This window comes from Phyllobates terribilis, unplaced genomic scaffold (assembly GCF_046119375.1).
Source record: "Phyllobates terribilis strain yellow unplaced genomic scaffold, ASM4611937v1 Scaffold_3__8_contigs__length_932513732, whole genome shotgun sequence".
NCBI classification, from domain to species: domain Eukaryota; kingdom Metazoa; phylum Chordata; class Amphibia; order Anura; family Dendrobatidae; genus Phyllobates; species Phyllobates terribilis.
In genome coordinates, this window is record NW_027362763.1 from 11,077,051 (window position 1) to 11,104,952 (window position 27,902).

Genomic DNA, 27,902 nt, shown 5'->3' on the forward strand with positions numbered 1-27,902 from the left:
AGGGGGAGGAGAAGCCACCGAGGGGGAGGAGACGCAACCGAGGGGGAGGAGACGCAACCGAGGGGGCTGAGGATGAGACGCCAGCGAGGATGGTGTGGGGGGGGAGATGCCACAGAGGGGGAGGAGACACGAACGAGGGGGGAGGAGATGCCACCGAGGGGGAGGAGATGCCACCGAGGGGGAGGAGATGCCACCGAGGGGGAGAATATACCACCGAGGGGGCTGAGGATGAGACGCCAGCGAGGATGGGGGGGGGGGGATGTCACAGAGGGGGAGGAGACGCGATCGAGGGGGATGAGACGCCACCGAGGGGTAGTAGACGTGACCAAGGGTGAGGAGATGCCACCGAGGGGGATGGAGACGCCACCGAGGGGGATGAGACGCCACCGAGGGGGATGAGACACCACCGAGGGGGATGAGACACCACCGAGGGGTAGGAGACACCACCGAGGGGTAGGAGACGTGACTAAGGGTGAGGAGATGCCACCGAGGGGGCTGAGGATGAGACGCCAGCGAGGCTGGGGGGGGCGATGTCACAGAGGGGGAGGAGACGCGATCGAGGGGGATGGAGACGCCACCGAGGGGGATGGAGACGCCACCGAGGGGGATGGAGACGCCACCGAGGGGGATGGAGACGCCACCGAGGGGGATGGAGACGCCACCGAGGGGGATGGAGACGCCACCGAGGGGGATGGAGACGCCACCGAGGGGGAAGAGACGCGACAGAGGGTGAGCGCCCTGCAGTGTCCAGGAAAAGGGCAGCAGAAATCTGGGAACAGCAAAGCTGCATCTGAGGAGCAGAGCACTGTACACACAGCACCCCGGTGGCCGCTCCCCTCCCCCGCTCCGTACCTGAGCACAGCTGCTCGATCTTGGCGTAGTTGAGCTGTATGGAGTCGTTGACCCAGGCCAGCATGTCATGGCGACTCAGGTTCTCACTGGTCACAGAGGTGGAATAAACATTGACCGCCATCCCCCAGCTGGAAGACAAGAGCAGCTTATAACGGACGGGGCATTATAACGGACGAGGTGTTATAACGGACGGGGCGTTATAACGGATGGGGCGTTATAACGGATGGGGCGTTATAACGGATGGGGCGTTATAGTGGACGGGGCGTTATAGCGGACGGGGCGTTATAGCGGACGGGGCGTTATAGCGGACGGGGCGTTACAATGGACAGGGCGTTATAACAGACGGGTATGTAGTGTCTGGGAACATCTACCAGCAGCAGAGCCCCCTACCTGAGGCTTTTGTTACAATGTGTCAGTGCAGACAATCCTCTGTGAGCTCTGATACACTGGAGCAAACCCTCAGCCAAAAGCTGAATCTGACCGCTCCCGATCACTGGCAGCCTGCAGAGGTGCAGACAGCAGGATCGTCATGGCCTGAGCTTTCCTTCTGTCAGGTCCTCAGCCCCTGATCACCACAGGACGTGCACAGAGATGTACCGACAGTAGATGGCGCCACCGTCCCTCAGTGCCATCATCATCCCTGGCAGTGACGGGCATTGTGTGCAGTTATGTAATGCGCAGGCTGCTGTATCGGGGTCACGGGGAGCTCAGTCCGGATGCTTTTAGCCGCCTCTGGGGGATTTATCCAGGAGCAGAGAGGAGAAAATGAAATTGTGAGTGGGATTAATGGTGCGGAGGACAGATGTGCAGACAGCGGGCACCGGCCATTAACCCTTACTGTGCCACGAAGATGTGGATTACCCTGTACCCTGCTAGGAAGAACGGGTGCTGCATACACAATAACCTGTATCATGCCAGGAAGAACTGCACCAGTAACTGACCTGTACCATACCAGGAAGAACTGCACCAGTAACTGACCTGTACCCTGCTAGGAAGAACTGCACCAGTAACTGACCTGTACCATACCAGGAAGAACTGTACCAGTAACTGACCTGTACCCTGCTAGGAAGAACTGCACCAGTAACTGACCTGTACCATACCAGGAAGAACTGTACCAGTAACTGACCTGTACCCTGCTAGGAAGAACTGCACCAGTAACTGACCTGTACCATACCAGGAAGAACTGTACCAGTAACTGACCTGTACCATACCAGGAAGAACTGTACCAGTAACTGACCTGTACCATACCAGGAAGAACTGTACCAGTAAATGACCTGTACCATGCCAGAAAGAACTGCACCAGTAACTGACCTGTACCATACCAGAAAGAACTGCACCAGTAACTGACCTGTACCATACCAGGGAGAACTGTACCAGTAACTGACCTGTACCATACCAGGAAGAACTGCACCAGTAACTGACCTGTACCATACCAGGAAGAACTGTACCAGTAAATGACCTGTACCATGCCAGAAAGAACTGTACCAGTAACTGACCTGTACCATGCCAGAAAGAACTGTACCAGTAACTGACCTGTACCATGCCAGAAAGAACTGTACCAGTAACTGACCTGTACCATACCAGGAAGAACTGTACCAGTAACTGACCTGTACCATGCCAGGAAGAACTGTACCAGTAAATGACCTGTACCATGCCAGAAAGAACTGCACCAGTAACTGACCTGTACCATACCAGAAAGAACTGCACCAGTAACTGACCTGTACCATGCCAGGAAGAACTGTACCAGTAACTGACCTGTACCATACCAGGAAGAACTGTACCAGTAACTGACCTGTACCATACCAGGAAGAACTGTACCAGTAAATGACCTGTACCATACCAGGGAGAACTGTACCAGTAACTGACCTGTACCATACCAGGAAGAACTGCACCAGTAACTGACCTGTACCATACCAGGAAGAACTGTACCAGTAAATGACCTGTACCATGCCAGAAAGAACTGTACCAGTAACTGACCTGTACCATACCAGAAAGAACTGCACCAGTAACTGACCTGTACCATGCCAGAAAGAACTGCACCAGTAACTGACCTGTACCATACCAGGAAGAACTGTACCAGTAACTGACCTGTACCATACCAGGAAGAACTGTACCAGTAAATGACCTGTACCATACCAGGGAGAACTGTACCAGTAACTGACCTGTACCATACCAGGAAGAACTGCACCAGTAACTGACCTGTACCATACCAGGAAGAACTGTACCAGTAAATGACCTGTACCATGCCAGAAAGAACTGTACCAGTAACTGACCTGTACCATACCAGAAAGAACTGCACCAGTAACTGACCTGTACCATACCAGAAAGAACTGCACCAGTAACTGACCTGTACCATACCAGAAAGAACTGCACCAGTAACTGACCTGTACCATACCAGGGAGAACTGTACCAGTAACTGACCTGTACCATACCAGGAAGAACTGCACCAGTAACTGACCTGTACCATACCAGGAAGAACTGTACCAGTAAATGACCTGTACCATGCCAGAAAGAACTGTACCAGTAACTGACCTGTACCATACCAGAAAGAACTGCACCAGTAACTGACCTGTACCATGCCAGAAAGAACTGTACCAGTAACTGACCTGTACCATACCAGAAAGAACTGCACCAGTAACTGACCTGTACCATGCCAGGAAGAACTGCACCAGTAACTGACCTGTACCATGCCAGGAAGAACTGCACCAGTAACTGACCTGTACCATACCAGGAAGAACTGTACCAGTAACTGACCTGTACCATACCAGGAAGAACTGTACCAGTAACTGACCTGTACCATGCCAGGAAGAACTGCACCAGTAACTGACCTGTATCATGCCAGAAAGAACTGTACCAGTAACTGACCTGTACCATACCAGGAAGAACTGTACCAGTAACTGACCTGTACCATACCAGGAAGAACTGTACCAGTAACTGACCTGTACCCTGCTAGGAAGAACTGCACCAGTAACTGACCTGTACCATACCAGAAAGAACTGCACCAGTAACTGACCTGTACCATACCAGAAAGAACTGTACCAGTAACTGACCTGTACCATACCAGGAAGAACTGCACCAGTAACTGACCTGTACCATGCCAGGAAGAACTGCACCAGTAACTGACCTGTATCATGCCAGAAAGAACTGCACCAGTAACTGACCTGTACCATGCCAGGAAGAACTGCACCAGTAACTGACCTGTATCATGCCAGGAAGAACTGCACCAGTAACTGACCTGTATCATACCAGGAAGAACTGCACCAGTAACTGACCTGTACCATGCCAGAAAGAACTGCACCAGTAACTGACCTGTACCATACCAGAAAGAACTGTACCAGTAACTGACCTGTACCATGCCAGGAAGAACTGCACCAGTAACTGACCTGTATCATGCCAGAAAGAACTGCACCAGTAACTGACCTGTACCATGCCAGGAAGAACTGCACCAGTAACTGACCTGTACCATGCCAGAAAGAACTGTACCAGTAACTGACCTGTACCATGCCAGAAAGAACTGCACCAGTAACTGACCTGTACCATACCAGGAAGAACTGTACCAGTAACTGACCTGTACCATACCAGGGAGAACTGCACCAGTAACTGACCTGTACCATACCAGGAAGAACTGCACCAGTAACTGACCTGTACCATACCAGGGAGAACTGCACCAGTAACTGACCTGTACCATACCAGGAAGAACTGTACCAGTAACTGACCTGTACCATACCAGGGAGAACTGCACCAGTAACTGACCTGTACCATACCAGGAAGAACTGCACCAGTAACTGACCTGTATCATACCAGGGAGAACTGCACCAGTAACTGACCTGTACCATACCAGGGAGAACTGCACCAGTAACTGACCTGTACCATACCAGGGAGAACTGCACCAGTAACTGACCTGTACCATACCAGGGAGAACTGCACCAGTAACTGACCTGTACCATACCAGGGAGAACTGCACCAGTAACTGACCTGTACCATACCAGGGAGAACTGCACCAGTAACTGACCTGTACCATACCAGGGAGAACTGCACCAGTAACTGACCTGTACCATACCAGGGAGAACTGCACCAGTAACTGACCTGTACCATACCAGGGAGAACTGCACCAGTAACTGACCTGTACCATACCAGGGAGAACTGCACCAGTAACTGACCTGTACCATACCAGGAAGAACTGTACCAGTAACTGACCTGTACCATACCAGGAAGAACTGCACCAGTAACTGACCTGTACCATACCAGGAAGAACTGCACCAGTAACTGACCCGTACCATACCAGGGAGAACTGCACCAGTAACTGACCTGTACCATACCAGGGAGAACTGCACCAGTAACTGACCTGTACCATACCAGGGAGAACTGCACCAGTAACTGACCTGTACCATACCAGGAAGAACTGTACCAGTAAATGACCTGTACCATGCCAGAAAGAACTGCACCAGTAACTGACCTGTACCATACCAGGAAGAACTGCACCAGTAACTGACCTGTACCATACCAGGGAGAACTGCACCAGTAACTGACCTGTATCATACCAGGAAGAACTGCACCAGTAACTGACCTGTACCATGCCAGAAAGAACTGCACCAGTAACTGACCTGTACCATGCCAGGAAGAACTGCACCAGTAACTGACCTGTACCATACCAGGAAGAACTGTACCAGTAACTGACCTGTACCATACCAGGAAGAACTGTACCAGTAAATGACCTGTACCATACCAGGGAGAACTGTACCAGTAACTGACCTGTACCATACCAGGAAGAACTGCACCAGTAACTGACCTGTACCATACCAGGAAGAACTGTACCAGTAAATGACCTGTACCATGCCAGAAAGAACTGTACCAGTAACTGACCTGTACCATACCAGAAAGAACTGCACCAGTAACTGACCTGTACCATGCCAGAAAGAACTGCACCAGTAACTGACCTGTACCATACCAGGAAGAACTGTACCAGTAACTGACCTGTACCATACCAGGAAGAACTGTACCAGTAAATGACCTGTACCATACCAGGGAGAACTGTACCAGTAACTGACCTGTACCATACCAGGAAGAACTGCACCAGTAACTGACCTGTACCATACCAGGAAGAACTGTACCAGTAAATGACCTGTACCATGCCAGAAAGAACTGTACCAGTAACTGACCTATACCATACCAGAAAGAACTGCACCAGTAACTGACCTGTACCATACCAGAAAGAACTGCACCAGTAACTGACCTGTACCATACCAGAAAGAACTGCACCAGTAACTGACCTGTACCATACCAGGGAGAACTGTACCAGTAACTGACCTGTACCATACCAGGAAGAACTGCACCAGTAACTGACCTGTACCATACCAGGAAGAACTGTACCAGTAAATGACCTGTACCATGCCAGAAAGAACTGTACCAGTAACTGACCTGTACCATACCAGAAAGAACTGCACCAGTAACTGACCTGTACCATGCCAGAAAGAACTGTACCAGTAACTGACCTGTACCATACCAGAAAGAACTGCACCAGTAACTGACCTGTACCATGCCAGGAAGAACTGCACCAGTAACTGACCTGTACCATGCCAGGAAGAACTGCACCAGTAACTGACCTGTACCATACCAGGAAGAACTGTACCAGTAACTGACCTGTACCATACCAGGAAGAACTGTACCAGTAACTGACCTGTACCATGCCAGGAAGAACTGCACCAGTAACTGACCTGTATCATGCCAGAAAGAACTGTACCAGTAACTGACCTGTACCATACCAGGAAGAACTGTACCAGTAACTGACCTGTACCATACCAGGAAGAACTGTACCAGTAACTGACCTGTACCCTGCTAGGAAGAACTGCACCAGTAACTGACCTGTACCATACCAGAAAGAACTGCACCAGTAACTGACCTGTACCATACCAGAAAGAACTGTACCAGTAACTGACCTGTACCATACCAGGAAGAACTGCACCAGTAACTGACCTGTACCATGCCAGGAAGAACTGCACCAGTAACTGACCTGTATCATGCCAGAAAGAACTGCACCAGTAACTGACCTGTACCATGCCAGGAAGAACTGCACCAGTAACTGACCTGTATCATGCCAGGAAGAACTGCACCAGTAACTGACCTGTATCATACCAGGAAGAACTGCACCAGTAACTGACCTGTACCATGCCAGAAAGAACTGCACCAGTAACTGACCTGTACCATACCAGAAAGAACTGTACCAGTAACTGACCTGTACCATGCCAGGAAGAACTGCACCAGTAACTGACCTGTATCATGCCAGAAAGAACTGCACCAGTAACTGACCTGTACCATGCCAGGAAGAACTGCACCAGTAACTGACCTGTACCATGCCAGAAAGAACTGTACCAGTAACTGACCTGTACCATGCCAGAAAGAACTGCACCAGTAACTGACCTGTACCATACCAGGAAGAACTGTACCAGTAACTGACCTGTACCATACCAGGGAGAACTGCACCAGTAACTGACCTGTACCATACCAGGAAGAACTGCACCAGTAACTGACCTGTACCATACCAGGGAGAACTGCACCAGTAACTGACCTGTACCATACCAGGAAGAACTGTACCAGTAACTGACCTGTACCATACCAGGGAGAACTGCACCAGTAACTGACCTGTACCATACCAGGAAGAACTGCACCAGTAACTGACCTGTATCATACCAGGGAGAACTGCACCAGTAACTGACCTGTACCATACCAGGGAGAACTGCACCAGTAACTGACCTGTACCATACCAGGGAGAACTGCACCAGTAACTGACCTGTACCATACCAGGGAGAACTGCACCAGTAACTGACCTGTACCATACCAGGGAGAACTGCACCAGTAACTGACCTGTACCATACCAGGGAGAACTGCACCAGTAACTGACCTGTACCATACCAGGGAGAACTGCACCAGTAACTGACCTGTACCATACCAGGGAGAACTGCACCAGTAACTGACCTGTACCATACCAGGGAGAACTGCACCAGTAACTGACCTGTACCATACCAGGAAGAACTGTACCAGTAACTGACCTGTACCATACCAGGAAGAACTGCACCAGTAACTGACCTGTACCATACCAGGAAGAACTGCACCAGTAACTGACCTGTACCATACCAGGGAGAACTGCACCAGTAACTGACCTGTACCATACCAGGGAGAACTGCACCAGTAACTGACCTGTACCATACCAGGGAGAACTGCACCAGTAACTTTCCTGTACCATACCAGGAAGAACTGTACCAGTAAATGACCTGTACCATGCCAGAAAGAACTGCACCAGTAACTGACCTGTACCATACCAGGAAGAACTGCACCAGTAACTGACCTGTACCATACCAGGGAGAACTGCACCAGTAACTGACCTGTATCATACCAGGAAGAACTGCACCAGTAACTGACCTGTACCATGCCAGAAAGAACTGCACCAGTAACTGACCTGTACCATGCCAGGAAGAACTGCACCAGTAACTGACCTGTATCATGCCAGAAAGAACTGCAGCAGTAACTGACCTGTACCATACCAGGAAGAACTGCACCAGTAACTGACCTGTACCATACCAGGAAGAACTGCACCAGTAACTGACCTGTACCATACCAGGGAGAACTGCACCAGTAACTGACCTGTACCATACCAGGAAGAACTGCACCAGTAACTGACCTGTACCATGCCAGGAAGAACTGCACCAGTAACTGACCTGTACCATGCCAGGAAGAACTGCACCAGAAACTGACCTGTACCATACCAGGAACAACTGCACCAGAAACTGACCTGTACCATACCAGGAAGAACTGCACCAGTAACTGACCTGTACCATACCAGAAAGAACTGCACCAGTAACTGACCTGTACCATGCCAGGAAGAACTGCACCAGTAACTGACCTGTACCATGCCAGGAAGAACTGCACCAGTAACTGACCTCTACCATGCCAGAAAGAACTGTACCAGTAACTGACCTGTACCATACCAGGAAGAACTGCACCAGAAACTGACCTGTACCATGCCAGGAAGAACTGTACCAGTAACTGACCTGTACCATACCAGGAAGAACTGCACCAGTAACTGACCTGTACCATGCCAGGAAGAACTGTACCAGTAACTGACCTGTACCATACCAGGAAGAACTGTACCAGTAACTGACCTGCACCATACCAGGAAGAACTGCACCAGTAACTGACCTGTACCATACCAGGAAGAACTGTACCAGTAACAGACCTGTACCATACCAGGAAGAACTGTACCAGTAACTGACCTGTACCATACCAGGAAGAACTGTACCAGTAACTGACCAGTACCATACCAGGAAGAACTGTACCAGTAACAGACCTGTACCATACCAGAAAGAACAGCACCAGTAACTGACCTGTACCATGCCAGGAAGAACTGCACCAGTAACTGACCTGTACCATACCAGAAAGAACTGCACCAGTAACTGACCTGTACCCTGCCAGGAAGAACTGCACCAGTAACTGACCTGTACCATACCAGAAAGAACTGCACCAGTAACTGACCTGTACCATACTAGAAAGAACTGTACCAGTAACTGACCTGTACCATACCAGGAAGAACTGCACCAGTACCTGACCTGTACCATGCCAGAAAGAACTGCACCAGTAACTGACCTGTACCATGCCAGGAAGAACTGTACCAGTAACTGACCTGTACCATGCCAGAAAGAACTGTACCAGTAACTGACCTGTACCATACCAGAAAGAACTGCACCAGTAACTGACCTGTACCATACCAGGAAGAACTGTACCAGTAACTGACCTGTACCATACCAGGAAGAACTGTACCAGTAACTGACCTGTACCATGCCAGAAAGAACTGCACCAGTAACTGACCTGTACCATGCCAGGAAGAACTGCACCAGTAACTGACCTGTACCATGCCAGGAAGAACTGTACCAGTAACTGACCTGTACCATGCCAGAAAGAACTGTACCAGTAACTGACCTGTACCATGCCAGAAAGAACTGCACCTGTAACTGACCTGTACCATGCCAGGAAGAACTGTACCAGTAACTGACCTGTACCATGCCAGAAAGAACTGCACCAGTAACTGACCTGTACCATACCAGGAAGAACTGCACCAGTAACTGACCTGTACCATACCAGGAAGAACTGCAGAAGTAACTGACCTGTACCATACCAGGAAGAACTGCACCAGTAACTGACCTGTACCATGCCAGGAAGAACTGTACCAGTAACTGACCTGTACCATGCCAGAAAGAACTGCACCAGTAACTGACCTGTACCATACCAGGAAGAACTGCACCAGTAACTGACCTGTACCATACCAGGAAGAACTGTACCAGTAACTGACCTGTACCATACCAGGAAGAACTGCACCAGTAACTGACCTGTACCATGCCAGGAAGAACTGTATCAGTAACTGACCTGTACCATGCCAGAAAGAACTGCACCAGTAACTGACCTGTACCATGCCAGAAAGAACTGCACCAGTAACTGACCTGTACCATGCCAGGAAGAACTGCACCAGTAACTGACCTGTACCATACCAGGAAGAACTGTACCAGTAACTGACCTGTACCATGCCAGAAAGAACTGCACCAGTAACTGACCTGTACCATGCCAGGAAGAACTGCACTAGTAACTGACCTGTACCATGCCAGGAAGAACTGTACCAGTAACTGACCTGTACCATGCCAGGAAGAACTGTACCAGTAACTGACCTGTACCATACCAGAAAGAACTGCACCAGTAACTGACCTGTATCATGCCAGAAAGAACTGTACCAGTAACTGACCTGTACCCTGCTAGGAAGAACTGCACCAGTAACTGACCTGTACCATACCAGAAAGAACTGCACCAGTAACTGACCTGTACCATACCAGGAAGAACTGCAACAGTAACTGACCTGTATCATGCCAGAAAGAACTGTACCAGTAACTGACCTGTACCCTGCTAGGAAGAACTGCACCAGTAACTGACCTGTACCATACCAGAAAGAACTGTACCAGTAACTGACCTGTACCATACCAGGAAGAACTGTACCAGTAACTGACCTGTACCATATCAGAAAGAACTGCACCAGTAACTGACCTGTACCATGCCAGGAAGAACTGCACCAGTAACTGACCTGTACCATACCAGGAAGAACTGCACCAGTAACTGACCTGTACCATGCCAGGGAGAACTGTACCAGTAACTGACCTGTACCCTGCTAGGAAGAACTGCACCAGTAACTGACCTGTACCATACCAGAAAGAACTGCACCAGTAACTGACCTGTACCATACCAGGAAGAACTGTACCAGTAACTGACCTGTACCATACCAGAAAGAACTGCACCAGTAACTGACCTGTACCATACCAGGAAGAACTGCACCAGTAACTGACCTGTACCATACCAGGAAGAACTGTACCAGTAACTGACCTGTACCATGCCAGAAAGAACTGCACCAGTAACTGACCTGTACCATGCCAGGGAGAACTGTACCAGTAACTGACCTGTACCCTGCTAGGAAGAACTGCACCAGTAACTGACCTGTACCATAACAGAAAGAACTGCACCAGTAACTGACCTGTATCATGCCAGAAAGAACTGTACCAGTAACTGACCTGTACCCTGCTAGGAAGAACTGCACCAGTAACTGACCTGTACCATACCAGAAAGAACTGTACCAGTAACTGACCTGTACCATGCCAGAAAGAACTGCACCAGTAACTGACCTGTACCATGCCAGGGAGAACTGTACCAGTAACTGACCTGTACCCTGCTAGGAAGAACTGCACCAGTAACTGACCTGTACCATACCAGAAAGAACTGCACCAGTAACTGACCTGTACCATACCAGAAAGAACTGTACCAGTAACTGACCTGTACCATGCCAGGAAGAACTGCACCAGTAACTGACCTGTACCATGCCAGGGAGAACTGTACCAGTAACTGACCTGTACCCTGCTAGGAAGAACTGCACCAGTAACTGACCTGTACCATACCAGGAAGAACTGCAACAGTAACTGACCTGTATCATGCCAGAAAGAACTGTACCAGTAACTGACCTGTACCCTGCTAGGAAGAACTGCACCAGTAACTGACCTGTACCATACCAGAAAGAACTGTACCAGTAACTGACCTGTACCATACCAGGAAGAACTGTACCAGTAACTGACCTGTACCAATACCAGAAAGAACTGCACCAGTAACTGACCTGTACCATACCAGGAAGAACTGCACCAGTAACTGACCTGTACCATACCAGGAAGAACTGCACCAGTAACTGACCTGTACCATACCAGGAAGAACTGTACCAGTAACTGACCTGTACCATGCCAGAAAGAACTGCACCAGTAACTGACCTGTACCCTGCTAGGAAGAACTGCACCAGTAACTGACCTGTACCATACCAGAAAGAACTGCACCAGTAACTGACCTGTACCATGCCAGAAAGAACTGCACCAGTAACTGACCTGTACCATGCCACAAAGAACTGCACCAGTAACTGACCTGTACCATACCAGAAAGAACTGCACCAGTAACTGACCTGTACCATGCCAGAAAGAACTGCACCAGTAACTGACCTGTACCATGCCACAAAGAACTGCACCAGTAACTGACCTGTATCATACCAGGAAGAACTGTACCAGTAACTGACCTGTACCCTGCTAGGAAGAACTGCACCAGTAACTGACCTGTACCATACCAGAAAGAACTGCACCAGTAACTGACCTGTACCATGCCAGAAAGAACTGCACCAGTAACTGACCGGTACCATGCCAGAAAGAACTGCACCAGTAACTGACCTGTACCATGCCAGGGAGAACTGCACCAGTAACTGACCTGTACCATACCAGGAAGAACTGCACCAGTAACTGACCTGTACCATACCAGGAAGAACTGTACCAGTAACTGACCTGTACCATGCCAGGAAGAACTACACCAGTAACTGACCTGTACCATGCCAGGAAGAACTGCACCAGTAACTGACCTGTACCATGCCAGGGAGAACTGCACCAGTAACTGACCTGTACCATACCAGGAAGAACTGCACCAGTAACTGACCTGTACCATACCAGGAAGAACTGTACCAGTAACTGACCTGTACCATGCCAGGAAGAACTGCACCAGTAACTGACCTGTACCATGCCAGGAAGAACTGCACCAGTAACTGACCTGTACCATACCAGGAAGAACTGCACCAGTAACTGACCTGTATCATGCCAAAAAGAACTGTACCAATAACTGACCTGTATCATGCCAGGAAGAACTGTACCAGTAACTGACCTGTACCATGCCAGGAAGAACTGTACCAGTAACTGACCTGTACCATACCAGGAAGAACTGCACCAGTAACTGACCTGTACCATGCCAGGAAGAACTGTACCAGTAACTGACCTGTACCATACCAGGAAGAACTGCACCAGTAACTGACCTGTATCATGCCAAGAAGAACTGTACCAGTAACTGACCTGTATCATGCCAGGAAGAACTGCATCAGTAACAGACCTGTACCATACCAGAAAGAACTGCACCAGTAACTGACCTGTACCATACCAGGAAGAACTTAACCAGTAACTGACCTGTACCATACCAGGAAGAACTGTACCAGTAACTGACCTGTACCATGCCAGGAAGAACTGCACCAGTAACTGACCTGTACCATACCAGGAAGAACTTAACCAGTAACTGACCTGTACCATGCCAGAAAGAACTGCACCAGTAACTGACCTGTACCATACCAGGAAGAACTGCACCAGTAACTGACCTGTACCATACCAGAAAGAACTGCACCAGTAACTGACCTGTACCATGCCAGGGAGAACTGCACCAGTAACTGACCTGTACCATACCAGGAAGAACTGCACCAGTAACTGACCTGTACCATACCAGAAAGAACTGTACCAGTAACTGACCTGTACCATACCAGAAAGAACTGCACCAGTAACTGACCTGTACCATACCAGGAAGAACTGTACCAGTAACTGAGCTGTACAATGCCAGGAAGAACTGCACCAGTAACTGACCTGTACCATGCCAGGAAGAACTGCACCAGTAACTGACCTGTACCATACCAGGAAGAACTGTACCAGTAAATGACCTGTACCATGCCAGGAAGAACTGCACCAGTAACTGACCTGTATCATGCCAGGAAGAACTGTACCAGTAACTGACCTGTATCATACCAGGAACAACTGCACCAGTAACTGACCTGTACCATACCAGGAAGAACTGCACCAGTAACAGACCTGTACCATGCCAGGAAGAACTGCACCAGTAACAGACCTGTACCATGCCAGGAAGAACTGCACCAGTAACTGACCTGTACCATACCAGAAAGAACTGCACCAGTAACTGACCTGTACCATACCAGGAAGAACTGCACCAGTAAATGACCTGTACCATACCAGGAAGAACTGTACCAGTAACTGACCTGTACCATACCAGAAAGAACTGCACCAGTAACTGACCTGTACCATACCAGGAAGAACTGCACCAGTAACTGACCTGTACCATACCAGGAAGAACTGCACCAGTAACTGACCTGTACCATACCAGGAAGAACTGCACCAGTAACTGACCTGTACCATACCAGGAAGAACTGCACCAGTAACTGACCTGTACCATACCAGGAAGAACTGCACCAGTAACTGACCTGTACCATACCAGAAAGAACTGCACCAGTAACTGACCTGTACCATACCAGGAGGAACTGCACCAGTAACTGACCTGTACCATACCAGGAAGAACTGCACCAGTAACAGACCTGTACCATACCAGGAAAAACTACACCAGTAACTGACCTGTACCATACCAGAAAGAACTGCACCAGTAACTGACCTGTACCATGCCAGGAAGAACTGCACCAGTAACTGACCTGTACCATGCCAGGAAGAACTGTACCAGTAACTGACCTGTACCATACCAGGAAGAACTGCACCAGTAACTGACCTGTACCATACCAGGAAGAACTGTACCAGTAACTGACCTGTACCATACCAGGAAGAACTGTACCAGTAACTGACCTGTACCATGCCAGAAAGAAATGCACCAGTAACTGACCTGTACCATGCCAGGAAGAACTGCACCAGTAACTGACCTGTACCATACCAGGAAGAACTGCACCAGTAACTGACCTGTACCATACCAGGAAGAACTGCACCAGTAACTGACCTGTACCATACCAGGAAGAACTGCACCAGTAACTGACCTGTACCATACCAGAAAGAACTGCACCAGTAACTGACCTGTACCATACCAGGAAGAACTGCACCAGTAACTGACCTGTACCCTGCCAGGAAGAACTGCACCAGTAACTGACCTGTACCATACCAGGAAGAACTGCACCAGTAACTGACCTGTACCATACCAGAAAGAACTGCACCAGTAACTGACCTGTACCATACCAGGAAGAACTGCACCAGTAACTGACCTGTACCATACCAGGAAGAACTGCACCAGTAACTGACCTGTACCATACCAGAAAGAACTGCACCAGTAACTGACCTGTACCATACCAGGAAGAACTGCACCAGTAACTGACCTGTACCATACCAGGAAGAACTGCACCAGTAACTGACCTGTACCATACCAGAAAGAACTGCACCAGTAACTGACCTGTACCATGCCAGGAAGAACTGCACCAGTAACTGACCTGTACCATACCAGGAAGAACTGTACCAATAACTGACCTGTACCATGCCAGGAAGAACTGCACCAGTAACTGACCTGTACCATACCAGAAAGAACTGCACCAGTAACTGACCTGTACCTTACCAGGAAGAACTGCACCAGTAACTGACCTGTACCATACCAGAAAGAACTGCACCAGTAACTGACCTGTACCATACCAGAAAGAACTGCACCAGTAACTGACCTGTACCATACCAGGAAGAACTGCACCAGTAACTGACCTGTACCATGCCAAGAAGAACTGCACCAGTAACTGACCTGTACCATACCAGGAAGAACTGTACCAGTAACTGACCTGTACCCTGCTAGGAAGAACTGCACCAGTAACTGACCTGTACCATACCAGAAAGAACTGCACCAGTAACTGACCTGTACCATACCAGGAAGAACTGCACCAGTAACTGACCTGTACCATACCAGGAAGAACTGTACCAGTAACTGACCTGTACCCTGCTAGGAAGAACTGCACCAGTAACTGACCTGTACCATGCCAGGAAGAACTGCACCAGTAACTGACCTGTACCATACCAGGAAGAACTGCACCAGTAACTGACCTGCACCATACCAGGAAGAACTGTACCAGTAACTGACCTGTACCCTGCTAGGAAGAACTGCACCAGTAACTGACCTGTACCATGCCAGGAAGAACTGCACCAGTAACTGACCTGTACCATACCAGGAAGAACTGCACCAGTAACTGACCTGCACCATACCAGGAAGAACTGTACCAGTAACTGACCTGTACCCTGCTAGGAAGAATTGCACCAGTAACTGACCTGTACCATGCCAGGAAGAACTGCACCAGTAACTGACCTGTACCATGCCAGAAAGAACTGCACCAGTAACTGACCTGTACCATACCAGGAAGAACTGCACCAGTAACTGACCTGTACCATGCCAGAAAGAACTGCACCAGTAACTGACCTGTACCATACCAGGAAGAACTGTACCAGTAACTGACCTGTACCATACCAGAAAGAACTGCACCAGTAACTGACCTGTACCATACCAGGAAGAACTGCACCAGTAACTGACCTGTACCATACCAGGAAGAACTGTACCAGTAACTGACCTTTACCATACCAGGAAGAACTGTACCAGTAACTGACCTGTACCATACCAGAAAGAACTGCACCAGTAGCTGACCTGTACCATACCAGGAAGAACTGCACCAGTAACTGACCTGTACCATACCAGGAAGAACTGTACCAGTAACTGACCTGTACCCTGCCAGGAAGAACTGCACCAGTAACTGACCTGTACCATGCCAGGAAGAACTGCACCAGTAACTGACCTGTACCATGCCAGGAAGAACTGCACCAGTAACTGACCTGTACCATACCAGGAAGAACTGCACCAGTAACTGACCTGTACCATACCAGGAAGAACTGCACCAGTAACTGACCTGTACCATACCAGAAAGAACTGCACCAGTAACTGACCTGTACCATACCAGGAAGAACTGCACCAGTAACTGACCTGTACCATACCAGGAAGAACTGTACCAGTAACTGACCTGTACCATGCCAGGAAGAACTGCACCAGTAACTGACCTGTACCATGCCAGGAAGAACTGCACCAGTAACTGACCTGTACCATACCAGGAAGAACTGCACCAGTAACTGACCTGTACCATGCCAGGAAGAACTGCACCAGTAACTGACCTGTACCATACCAGAAAGAACTGCACCAGTAACTGACCTGTACCATACCAGGAAGAACTGCACCAGTAACTGACCTGTACCATACCAGGAAGAACTGTACCAGTAACTGACCTGTACCATACCAGGAAGAAATGCACCAGTAACTGACCTGTACCCTGCTAGGAAGAACTGCACCAGTAACTGACCTGTACCCTGCTAGGAAGAACTGCACCAGTACCTGACCTGTACCATGCCAGGAAGAACTGCACCAGTAACTGACCTGTACCATACCAGGAAGAACTGTACCAGTAACAGACCTGTACCATGCCAGGAAGAACTGCACCAGTAACTGACCTGTACCATGCCAGGAAGAACTGTACCAGTAACTGACCTGTACCATGCCAGAAAGAACTGCACCATTAACTGACCTGAACCATGCCAGGAAGAACTGTACCAGTAACTGACCTGTACAATGCCAGAAAGAACTGCACCAGTAACTGACCTGTACCATGCCAGAAAGAACTGCACCAGTAACTGACCTGTATCATGCCAGGAAGAACTGCACCAGTAACTGACCTGTACCATGCCAGGAAGAACTGCACCAGTAACTGACCTGTACCATGCCAGGAAGAACTGTACCAGTAACTGACCTGTACCATACCAGGAAGAACTGCACCAGTAACTGACCTGTATCATGCCAAGAAGAACTGTACCAGTAACTGACCTGTATCATGCCAGGAAGAACTGCACCAGTAACTGACCTGTATCATGCCAGAAAGAACTGTACCAGTAACTGACCTGTACCATGCCAGAAAGAACTGCACCAGTAACTGACCTGTACCATACCAGGAAGAACTTAACCAGTAACTGACCTGTACCATACCAGGAAGAACTGTACCAGTAACTGACCTGTACCATGCCAGAAAGAACTGCACCAGTAACTGACCTGTACCATGCCAGGAAGAACTGCACCAGTAACTGACCTGTACCATGCCAGGGAGAACTGCACCAGTAACTGACCTGTACCATACCAGGAAGAACTGCACCAGTAACTGACCTGTACCATACCAGGAAGAACTGTACCAGTAACTGAGCTGTACCGTGCCAGGAAGAACTGCACCAGTAACTGACCTGTACCATGCCAGGAAGAACTGCACCAGTAACTGACCTGTACCATACCAGGAAGAACTGTACCAGTAACTGACCTGTACCATGCCAGGAAGAACTGCACCAGTAACTGACCTGTATCAAGCCAGGAAGAACTGTACCAGTAACTGACCTGTACCATGCCAGGAAGAACTGCACCAGTAACTGACCTGTACCATACCAGAAAGAACTGCACCAGTAACTGACCTGTACCATACCAGGAAGAACTGCACCAGTAACTGACCTGTACCATGCCAGGAAGAACTGCACCAGTAACTGACCTGTACCATGCCAGGAAGAACTGCACCAGTAACTGACCTGTACCATGCCAGGAAGAACTGCACCAGTAACTGACCTGTACCATACCAGGAAGAACTGCACCAGTAACTGACCTGTACCATGCCAGGAAGAACTGCACCAGTAACTGACCTGTACCATACCAGGAAGAACTGTACCAGTAACTGACCTGTACCATACCAGGAAGAACTGCACCAGTAACTGACCTGTACCCTGCTAGGAAGAACTGCACCAGTAACTGACCTGTACCCTGCTAGGAAGAACTGCACCATTACCTGACCTGTACCATGCCAGGAAGAACTGCACCAGTAACTGACCTGTACCATACCAGGAAGAACTGTACCAGTAACAGACCTGTACCATGCCAGGAAGAACTGCACCAGTAACTGACCTGTACCATGCCAGGAAGAACTGCACCAGTAACTGACCTGTACCATGCCAGAAAGAACTGCACCAGTAACTGACCTGTACCATGCCAGAAAGAACTGCACCAGTAACTGACCAGTATCATGCCAGGAAGAACTGCACCAGTAACTGACCTGTACCATGCCAGGAAGAACTGCACCAGTAACTGACCTGTACCATGCCAGGAAGAACTGTACCAGTAACTGACCTGTACCATACCAGGAAGAACTGCACCAGTAACTGACCTGTATCATGCCAAGAAGAACTGTACCAGTAACTGACCTGTATCATGCCAGGAAGAACTGCACCAGTAACTGACCTGTATCATGCCAGAAAGAACTGTACCAGTAACTGACCTGTACCATGCCAGAAAGAACTGCACCAGTAACTGACCTGTACCATACCAGGAAGAACTTAACCAGTAACTGACCTGTACCATACCAGGAAGAACTGTACCAGTAACTGACCTGTACCATGCCAGAAAGAACTGCACCAGTAACTGACCTGTACCATGCCAGGAAGAACTGCACCAGTAACTGACCTGTACCATGCCAGGGAGAACTGCACCAGTAACTGACCTGTACCATACCAGGGAGAACTGCACCAGTAACTGACCTGTACCATACCAGGAAGAACTGTACCAGTAACTGAGCTGTACCATGCCAGGAAGAACTGCACCAGTAACTGACCTGTACCATGCCAGGAAGAACTGCACCAGTAACTGACCTGTACCATACCAGGAAGAACTGCACCAGTAACTGACCTGTACCATGCCAGGAAGAACTGCACCAGTAACAGACCTGTACCATGCCAGGAAGAACTGCACCAGTAACTGACCAGTACCATACCAGGAAGAACTACACCAGTAACTGACCTGTACCATACCAGAAAGAACTGCACCAGTAACTGACCTGTACCATACCAGGAAGAACTGCACCAGTAAATGACCTGTACCATGCCAGGAAGAACTGCACCAGTAACTGACCTGTACCATACCAGGAAGAACTGCACCAGTAACTGACCTGTACCATGCCAGGAAGAACTGCACCAGTAACTGACCTGTATCATACCAGGAAGAACTGCACCAGTAAATGACCTGTACCATGCCAGGAAGAACTGCACCAGTAACTGACCTGTACCATACCAGGAAGAACTGCACCAGTAACTGACCTGTACCATACCAGGAACAACTGCACCAGTAACTGACCTGTACCATGCCAGGAAGAACTGCACCAGTAACAGACCTGTACCATGCCAGGAAGAACTGCACCAGTAACTGACCAGTACCATACCAGGAAGAACTGTACCAGTAACTGACCTGTACCATACCAGGAAGAACTGCACCAGTAACTGACCTGTACCATGCCAGGAAGAACTGTACCAGTAACTGACCTGTATCATGCCAGAAAGAACTGCACCAGTAACTGACCTGTACCATACCAGGAAGAACTGTACCAGTAACTGACCTGTACCATGCCAGGAAGAACTGTACCAGTAACTGACCTGTACCATGCCAGGAAGAACTGCACCAGTAACTGACCTGTACCATGCCAGGAAGAACTGCACCAGTAACTGACCTGTACCATGCCAGAAAGAACTGCACCAGTAACTGACCTGTACCATGCCAGGAAGTACTGTACCAGTAACTGACCTGTACCATGCCAGGAAGAACTGTACCAGTAACTGACCTGTACCATACCAGGAAGAACTGTACCAGTAACTGACCTGTACCATACCAGGAAGAACTGTACCAGTAACTGACCTGTACCATGCCAGAAAGAAATGCACCAGTAATTGATCTGTACCATACCAGGAAGAACTGCACCAGTAACTGACCTGTACCATACCAGGAAGAACTGCACCAGTAACTGACCTGTACCATACCAGAAAGAACTGCACCAGTAACTGACCTGTACCATACCAGAAAGAACTGCACCAGTAACTGACCTGTACCATACCAGGAAGAACTGCACCAGTAACTGACCTGTACCATACCAGGAAGAACTGCACCAGTAACTGACCTGTACCATGCCAGGAAGAACTGCACCAGTAACTGACCTGTACCATACCAGAAAGAACTGCACCAGTAACTGACCTGTACCATACCAGAAAGAACTGCACCAGTAACTGACCTGTACCATGCCAGGAAGAACTGCACCAGTAACTGACCTGTACCATACCAGGAAGAACTGCACCAGTAACTGACCTGTACCATACCAGAAAGAACTGCACCAGTAACTGATCTGTACCATACCAGGAAGAACTGCACCAGTAACTGACCTGTACCATACCAGGAAGAACTGCACCAGTAACTGACCTGTACCATACCAGGAAGAACTGCACCAGTAACTGACCTGTACCATACCAGAAAGAACTGCACCAGTAACTGACCTGTACCATGCCAGGAAGTACTGTACCAGTAACTGACCTGTACCATGCCAGGAAGAACTGTACCAGTAACTGACCTGTACCATACCAGGAAGAACTGTACCAGTAACTGACCTGTACCATACCAGGAAGAACTGTACCAGTAACTGACCTGTACCATGCCAGAAAGAAATGCACCAGTAATTGACCTGTACCATACCAGGAAGAACTGCACCAGTAACTGACCTGTACCATACCAGGAAGAACTGCACCAGTAACTGACCTGTACCATACCAGAAAGAACTGCACCAGTAACTGACCTGTACCATACCAGAAAGAACTGCACCAGTAACTGACCTGTAACATACCAGGAAGAACTGCACCAGTAACTGACCTGTACCATACCAGGAAGAACTGCACCAGTAACTGACCTGTACCATGCCAGGAAGAACTGCACCAGTAACTGACCTGTACCATACCAGAAAGAACTGCACCAGTAACTGACCTGTACCATACCAGAAAGAACTGCACCAGTAACTGACCTGTACCCTGCTAGGAAGAACTGCACCAGTAACTGACCTGTACCATGCCAGAAAGAACTGCACCAGTAACTGACCTGTACCATAGCAGGAAGAACTGCACCAGTAACTGACCTGTACCATACCAGGAAGAACTGTACCAGTAACTGACCTGTACCATACCAGAAAGAACTGCACCAGTAACTGACCTGTACCATACCAGGAAGAACTGCAAAAGTAACTGACCTGTACCATACCAGGAAGAACTGCACCAGTAACTGACCTGTACCATACCAGGAAGAACTGCACCAGTAACTGACCTGTACCATACCAGGAAGAACTGTACCAGTAACTGACCTGTACCATACCAGGAAGAACTGTACCAGTAACTGACCTGTACCATACCAGAAAGAACTGCACCAGTAACTGACCTGTACCATACCAGGAAGAACTGCACCAGTAACTGACCTGTACCATACCAGGAAGAACTGTACCAGTAACTGACCTGTACCATACCAGGAAGAACTGCACCAGTAACTGACCTGTACCATACCAGGAAGAACTGCACCAGTAACTGACCTGTACCATACCAGGAAGAACTGCACCAGTAACTGACCTGTACCATACCAGGAAGAACTGTACCAGTAACTGACCTGTACCATACCAGAAAGAACTGCACCAGTAACTGACCTGTACCATACCAGGAAGAACTGCACCAGTAACTGACCTGTACCATACCAGAAAGAACTGCACCAGTAACTGACCTGTACCATACCAGAAAGAACTGCACCAGTAACTGACCTGTACCATACCAGGAAGAACTGCACCAGTAACTGACCTTTACCATGCCAAGAAGAACTGCACCAGTAACTGACCTGTACCATGCCAGGAAGAACTGCACCAGTAACTGACCTGTACCCTGCTAGGAAGAACTGCACCAGTAACTGACCTGTACCATGCCAGGAAGAACTGCACCAGTAACTGACCTGTACCATACCAGGAAGAACTGTACCAGTAACTGACCTGTACCCTGCTAGGAAGAACTGCACCAGTAACTGACCTGTACCATGCCAGGAAGAACTGCACCAGTAACTGACCTGTACCATACCAGGAAGAACTGCACCAGTAACTGACCTGTACCATACCAGGAAGAACTGTACCAGTAACTGACCTGTACCCTGCTAGGAAGAACTGCACCAGTAACTGACCTGTACCATGCCAGGAAGAACTGCACCAGTAACTGACCTGTACCATACCAGGAAGAACTGCACCAGTAACTGACCTGCACCATACCAGGAAGAACTGTACCAGTAACTGACCTGTACCCTGCTAGGAAGAACTGCACCAGTAACTGACCTGTACCATGCCAGAAAGAACTGCACCAGTAACTGACCTGTACCATACCAGGAAGAACTGCACCAGTAACTGACCTGTACCATACCAGGAAGAACTGTACCAGTAACTGACCTGTACCATACCAGAAAGAACTGCACCAGTAACTGACCTGTACCATACCAGGAAGAACTGCACCAGTAACTGACCTGTACCATACCAGGAAGAACTGCACCAGTAACTGACCTGTACCATACCAGGAAGAACTGCACCAGTAACTGACCTGTACCATACCAGGAAGAACTGTACCAGTAACTGACCTGTACCATACCAGGAAGAACTGTACCAGTAACTGACCTGTACCATACCAGAAAGAACTGCACCAGTAACTGACCTGTACCATACCAGGAAGAACTGCACCAGTAACTGACCTGTACCATACCAGGAAGAACTGTACCAGTAACTGACCTGTACCATACCAGGAAGAACTGCACCAGTAACTGACCTGTACCATACCAGGAAGAACTGCACCAGTAACTGACCTGTACCATACCAGGAAGAACTGCACCAGTAACTGACCTGTACCATACCAGGAAGAACTGTACCAGTAACTGACCTGTACCATACCAGAAAGAACTGCACCAGTAACTGACCTGTACCATACCAGGAAGAACTGCACCAGTAACTGACCTGTACCATACCAGAAATCTGTACCAGTAACTGACCTGTACCCTGCTAGGAAGAACTGTACCAGTAACTGACCTGTACCATACCAGGAAGAACTGTACCAGTAACTGACCTGTACCATACCAGGAAGAACTGCACCAGTAACTGACCTGTACCATACCAGGAAGAACTGTACCAGTAACTGACCTGTACCATACCAGGAAGAACTGTACCAGTAACTGACCTGTACCCTGCTAGGAAGAACCGCACCAGTAACTGATCTGCACCATGCCAGGAAGAACTGCACCAGTAACTGACCTGTACCATACCAGGAAGAACTGTACCAGTAACAGACCTGTACCATGCCAGGAAGAACTGCACCAGTAACTGACCTGTACCATGCCAGGAAGAACTGTACCAGTAACTGACCTGTACCATGCCAGAAAGAACTGCACCAGTAACTGACCTGTACCATACCAGAAAGAACTGTACCAGTAACTGACCTGTACCCTGCTAGGAAGAACTGTACCAGTAACTGACCTGTACCATACCAGGAAGAACTGTACCAGTAACTGACCTGTACCATGCCAGGAAGAACTGCACCAGTAACTGACCTGTACCCTGCTAGGAAGAACTGCACCAGTAACTGACCTGTACCATACCAGAAAGAACTGCACCAGTAACTGACCTGTACCATACCAGGAAGAACTGCACCAGTAACTGACCTGTACCATACCAGGAAGAACTGTACCAGTAACTGACCTGTACCCTGCTAGGAAGAACTGCACCAGTAACTGACCTGTACCATGCCAGGAAGAACTGCAGCAGTAACTGACCTGTACCATACCAGGAAGAACTGTACCAGTAACTGACCTGTACCATACCAGGAAGAACTGTACCAGTAACTGACCTGTACCATGCCAGAAAGAAATGCACCAGTAATTGACCTGTACCATACCAGGAAGAACTGCACCAGTAACTGACCTGTACCATACCAGGAAGAACTGCACCAGTAACTGACCTGTACCATACCAGAAAGAACTGCACCAGTAACTGACCTGTACCATACCAGAAAGAACTGCACCAGTAACTGACCTGTACCATACCAGGAAGAACTGCACCAGTAACTGACCTGTACCATACCAGGAAGAACTGCACCAGTAACTGACCTGTACCATGCCAGGAAGAACTGCACCAGTAACTGACCTGTACCATACCAGAAAGAACTGCACCAGTAACTGACCTGTACCCTGCTAGGAAGAACTGTACCAGTAACTGATCTGTACCATGCCAGGAAGAACTGCACCAGTAACTGACCTGTACCATACCAGGAAGAACTGCACCAGTAACTGACCTGCACCATACCAGGAAGAACTGTACCAGTAACTGACCTGTACCCTGCTAGGAAGAACTGCACCAGTAACTGACCTGTACCATGCCAGAAAGAACTGCACCAGTAACTGACCTGTACCATACCAGGAAGAACTGCACCAGTAACTGACCTGTACCATACCAGGAAGAACTGTACCAGTAACTGACCTGTACCATACCAGAAAGAACTGCACCAGTAACTGACCTGTACCATACCAGGAAGAACTGCACCAGTAACTGACCTGTACCATACCAGGAAGAACTGCACCAGTAACTGACCTGTACCATACCAGGAAGAACTGCACCAGTAACTGACCTGTACCATACCAGGAAGAACTGTACCAGTAACTGACCTGTACCATACCAGAAAGAACTGCACCAGTAACTGACCTGTACCATACCAGGAAGAACTGTACCAGTAACTGACCTGTACCATACCAGGAAGAACTGTACCAGTAACTGACCTGTACCATACCAGGAAGAACTGCACCAGTAACTGACCTGTACCATACCAGGAAGAACTGCACCAGTAACTGACCTGTACCATACCAGGAAGAACTGCACCAGTAACTGACCTGTACCATACCAGGAAGAACTGTACCAGTAACTGACCTGTACCATACCAGAAAGAACTGCACCAGTAACTGACCTGTACCATACCAGGAAGAACTGCACCAGTAACTGACCTGTACCATACCAGAAAGAACTGTACCAGTAACTGACCTGTACCCTGCTAGGAAGAACTGCACCAGTAACTGACCTGTACCATACCAGGAAGAACTGTACCAGTAACTGACCTGTACCATACCAGGAAGAACTGCACCAGTAACTGACATGTACCATACTAGGAAGAACTGTACCAGTAACTGACCTGTACCATACCAGGAAGAACTGTACCAGTAACTGACCTGTACCCTGCTAGGAAGAACCGCACCAGTAACTGATCTGTACCACGCCAGGAAGAACTGCACCAGTAACTGACCTGTACCATACCAGGAAGAACTGTACCAGTAACAGACCTGTACCATGCCAGGAAGAACTGCACCAGTAACTGACCTGTACCATGCCAGGAAGAACTGTACCAGTAACTGACCTGTACCATGCCAGAAAGAACTGCACCAGTAACTGACCTGTACCATACCAGGAAGAACTGTACCAGTAACTGACCTGTACCCTGCTAGGAAGAACTGTACCAGTAACTGACCTGTACCATACCAGGAAGAAGTGTACCAGTAACTGACCTGTACCATGCCAGGAAGAACTGCACCAGTAACTGACCTGTACCCTGCTAGGAAGAACTGCACCAGTAACTGACCTGTACCATACCAGAAAGAACTGCACCAGTAACTGACCTGTACCATACCAGGAAGAACTGCACCAGTAACTGACCTGTACCATACCAGGAAGAACTGTACCCTGCTAGGAAGAACTGCACCAGTAACTGACCTGTACCATGCCAGGAAGAACTGCACCAGTAACTGACCTGCACCATACCAGGAAGAACTGCACCAGTAACTGACCTGCACCATACCAGGAAGAACTGTACCAGTAACTGACCTGTACCCTGCTAGGAAGAACTGCACCAGTAACTGACCTGTACCATGCCAGAAAGAACTGCACCAGTAACTGACCTGTACCATACCAGGAAGAACTGCACCAGTAACTGACCTGCACCATACCAGGAAGAACTTTACCAGTAAGTGATCTGTACCCTGCTAGGAAGAACTGTACCAGTAACTGACCTGTACCATACCAGGAAGAACTGTACCAGTAACTGACCTGTACCATACCAGGAAGAACTGCACCAGTAACTGACCTGTACCATACCAGGAAGAACTGCACCAGTAACTGACCTGTACCCTGCCAGGAAGAACTGCACCAGTAACTGACCTGTACCATGCCAGAAAGAACTGCACCAGTAACTGACCTGTACCATACCAGGAAGAACTGCACCAGTAACTGACCTGTACCATACCAGGAAGAACTGTACCAGTAACTGACCTGTACCATACCAGAAAGAACTGCACCAGTAACTGACCTGTACCATACCAGGAAGAACTGCACCAGTAACTGACCTGTACCATACCAGGAAGAACTGTACCAGTAACTGACCTGTACCATACCAGGAAGAACGGCATCAGTAACTGACCTGTACCATACCAGGAAGAACTGCACCAGTAACTGACCTGTACCATACCAGGAAGAACTGCACCAGTAACTGACCTGTACCCTGCTAGGAAGAATTGCACCAGTAACTGACCTGTACCATACCAGGAAGAACTGCACCAGTAACTGACCTGCACCATACCAGAAAGAACTGCACCAGTAACTGACCTGTACCATACCAGGAAGAACTGTACCAGTAACTGACCTGTACCATACCAGAAAGAACTGCACCAGTAACTGACCTGTACCATACCAGGAAGAACTGCACCAGTAACTGACCTGTACCATACCAGGAAGAACTGTACCAGTAACTGACCTGTACCATACCAGGAAGAACTGTACCAGTAACTGACCTGTACCATACCAGGAAGAACTGCACCAGTAACTGACCTGTACCATACCAGGAAGAACTGCACCAGTAACTGACCTGTACCATACCAGGAAGAACTGCACCAGTAACTGACCTGTA

General features: G+C 48.8%; 1 protein-coding gene across 4 annotated transcripts in view; it reads right to left on the reverse strand.

The window, feature by feature from the left end:
- MAPRE3 (microtubule associated protein RP/EB family member 3) overlaps nt 1–27,902 on the reverse strand; it is a 274,713-nt gene that overhangs the window by 37,425 nt on the left and 209,386 nt on the right. For all 4 annotated transcript variants that reach the window (XM_073673650.1, XM_073673652.1, XM_073673649.1 and 1 more), the window contains one exon: nt 853–980. In XM_073673650.1, coding sequence (XP_073529751.1) covers nt 853–980 — 128 coding nt within the window. The remainder of the gene's footprint in view (nt 1–852; nt 981–27,902) is intronic.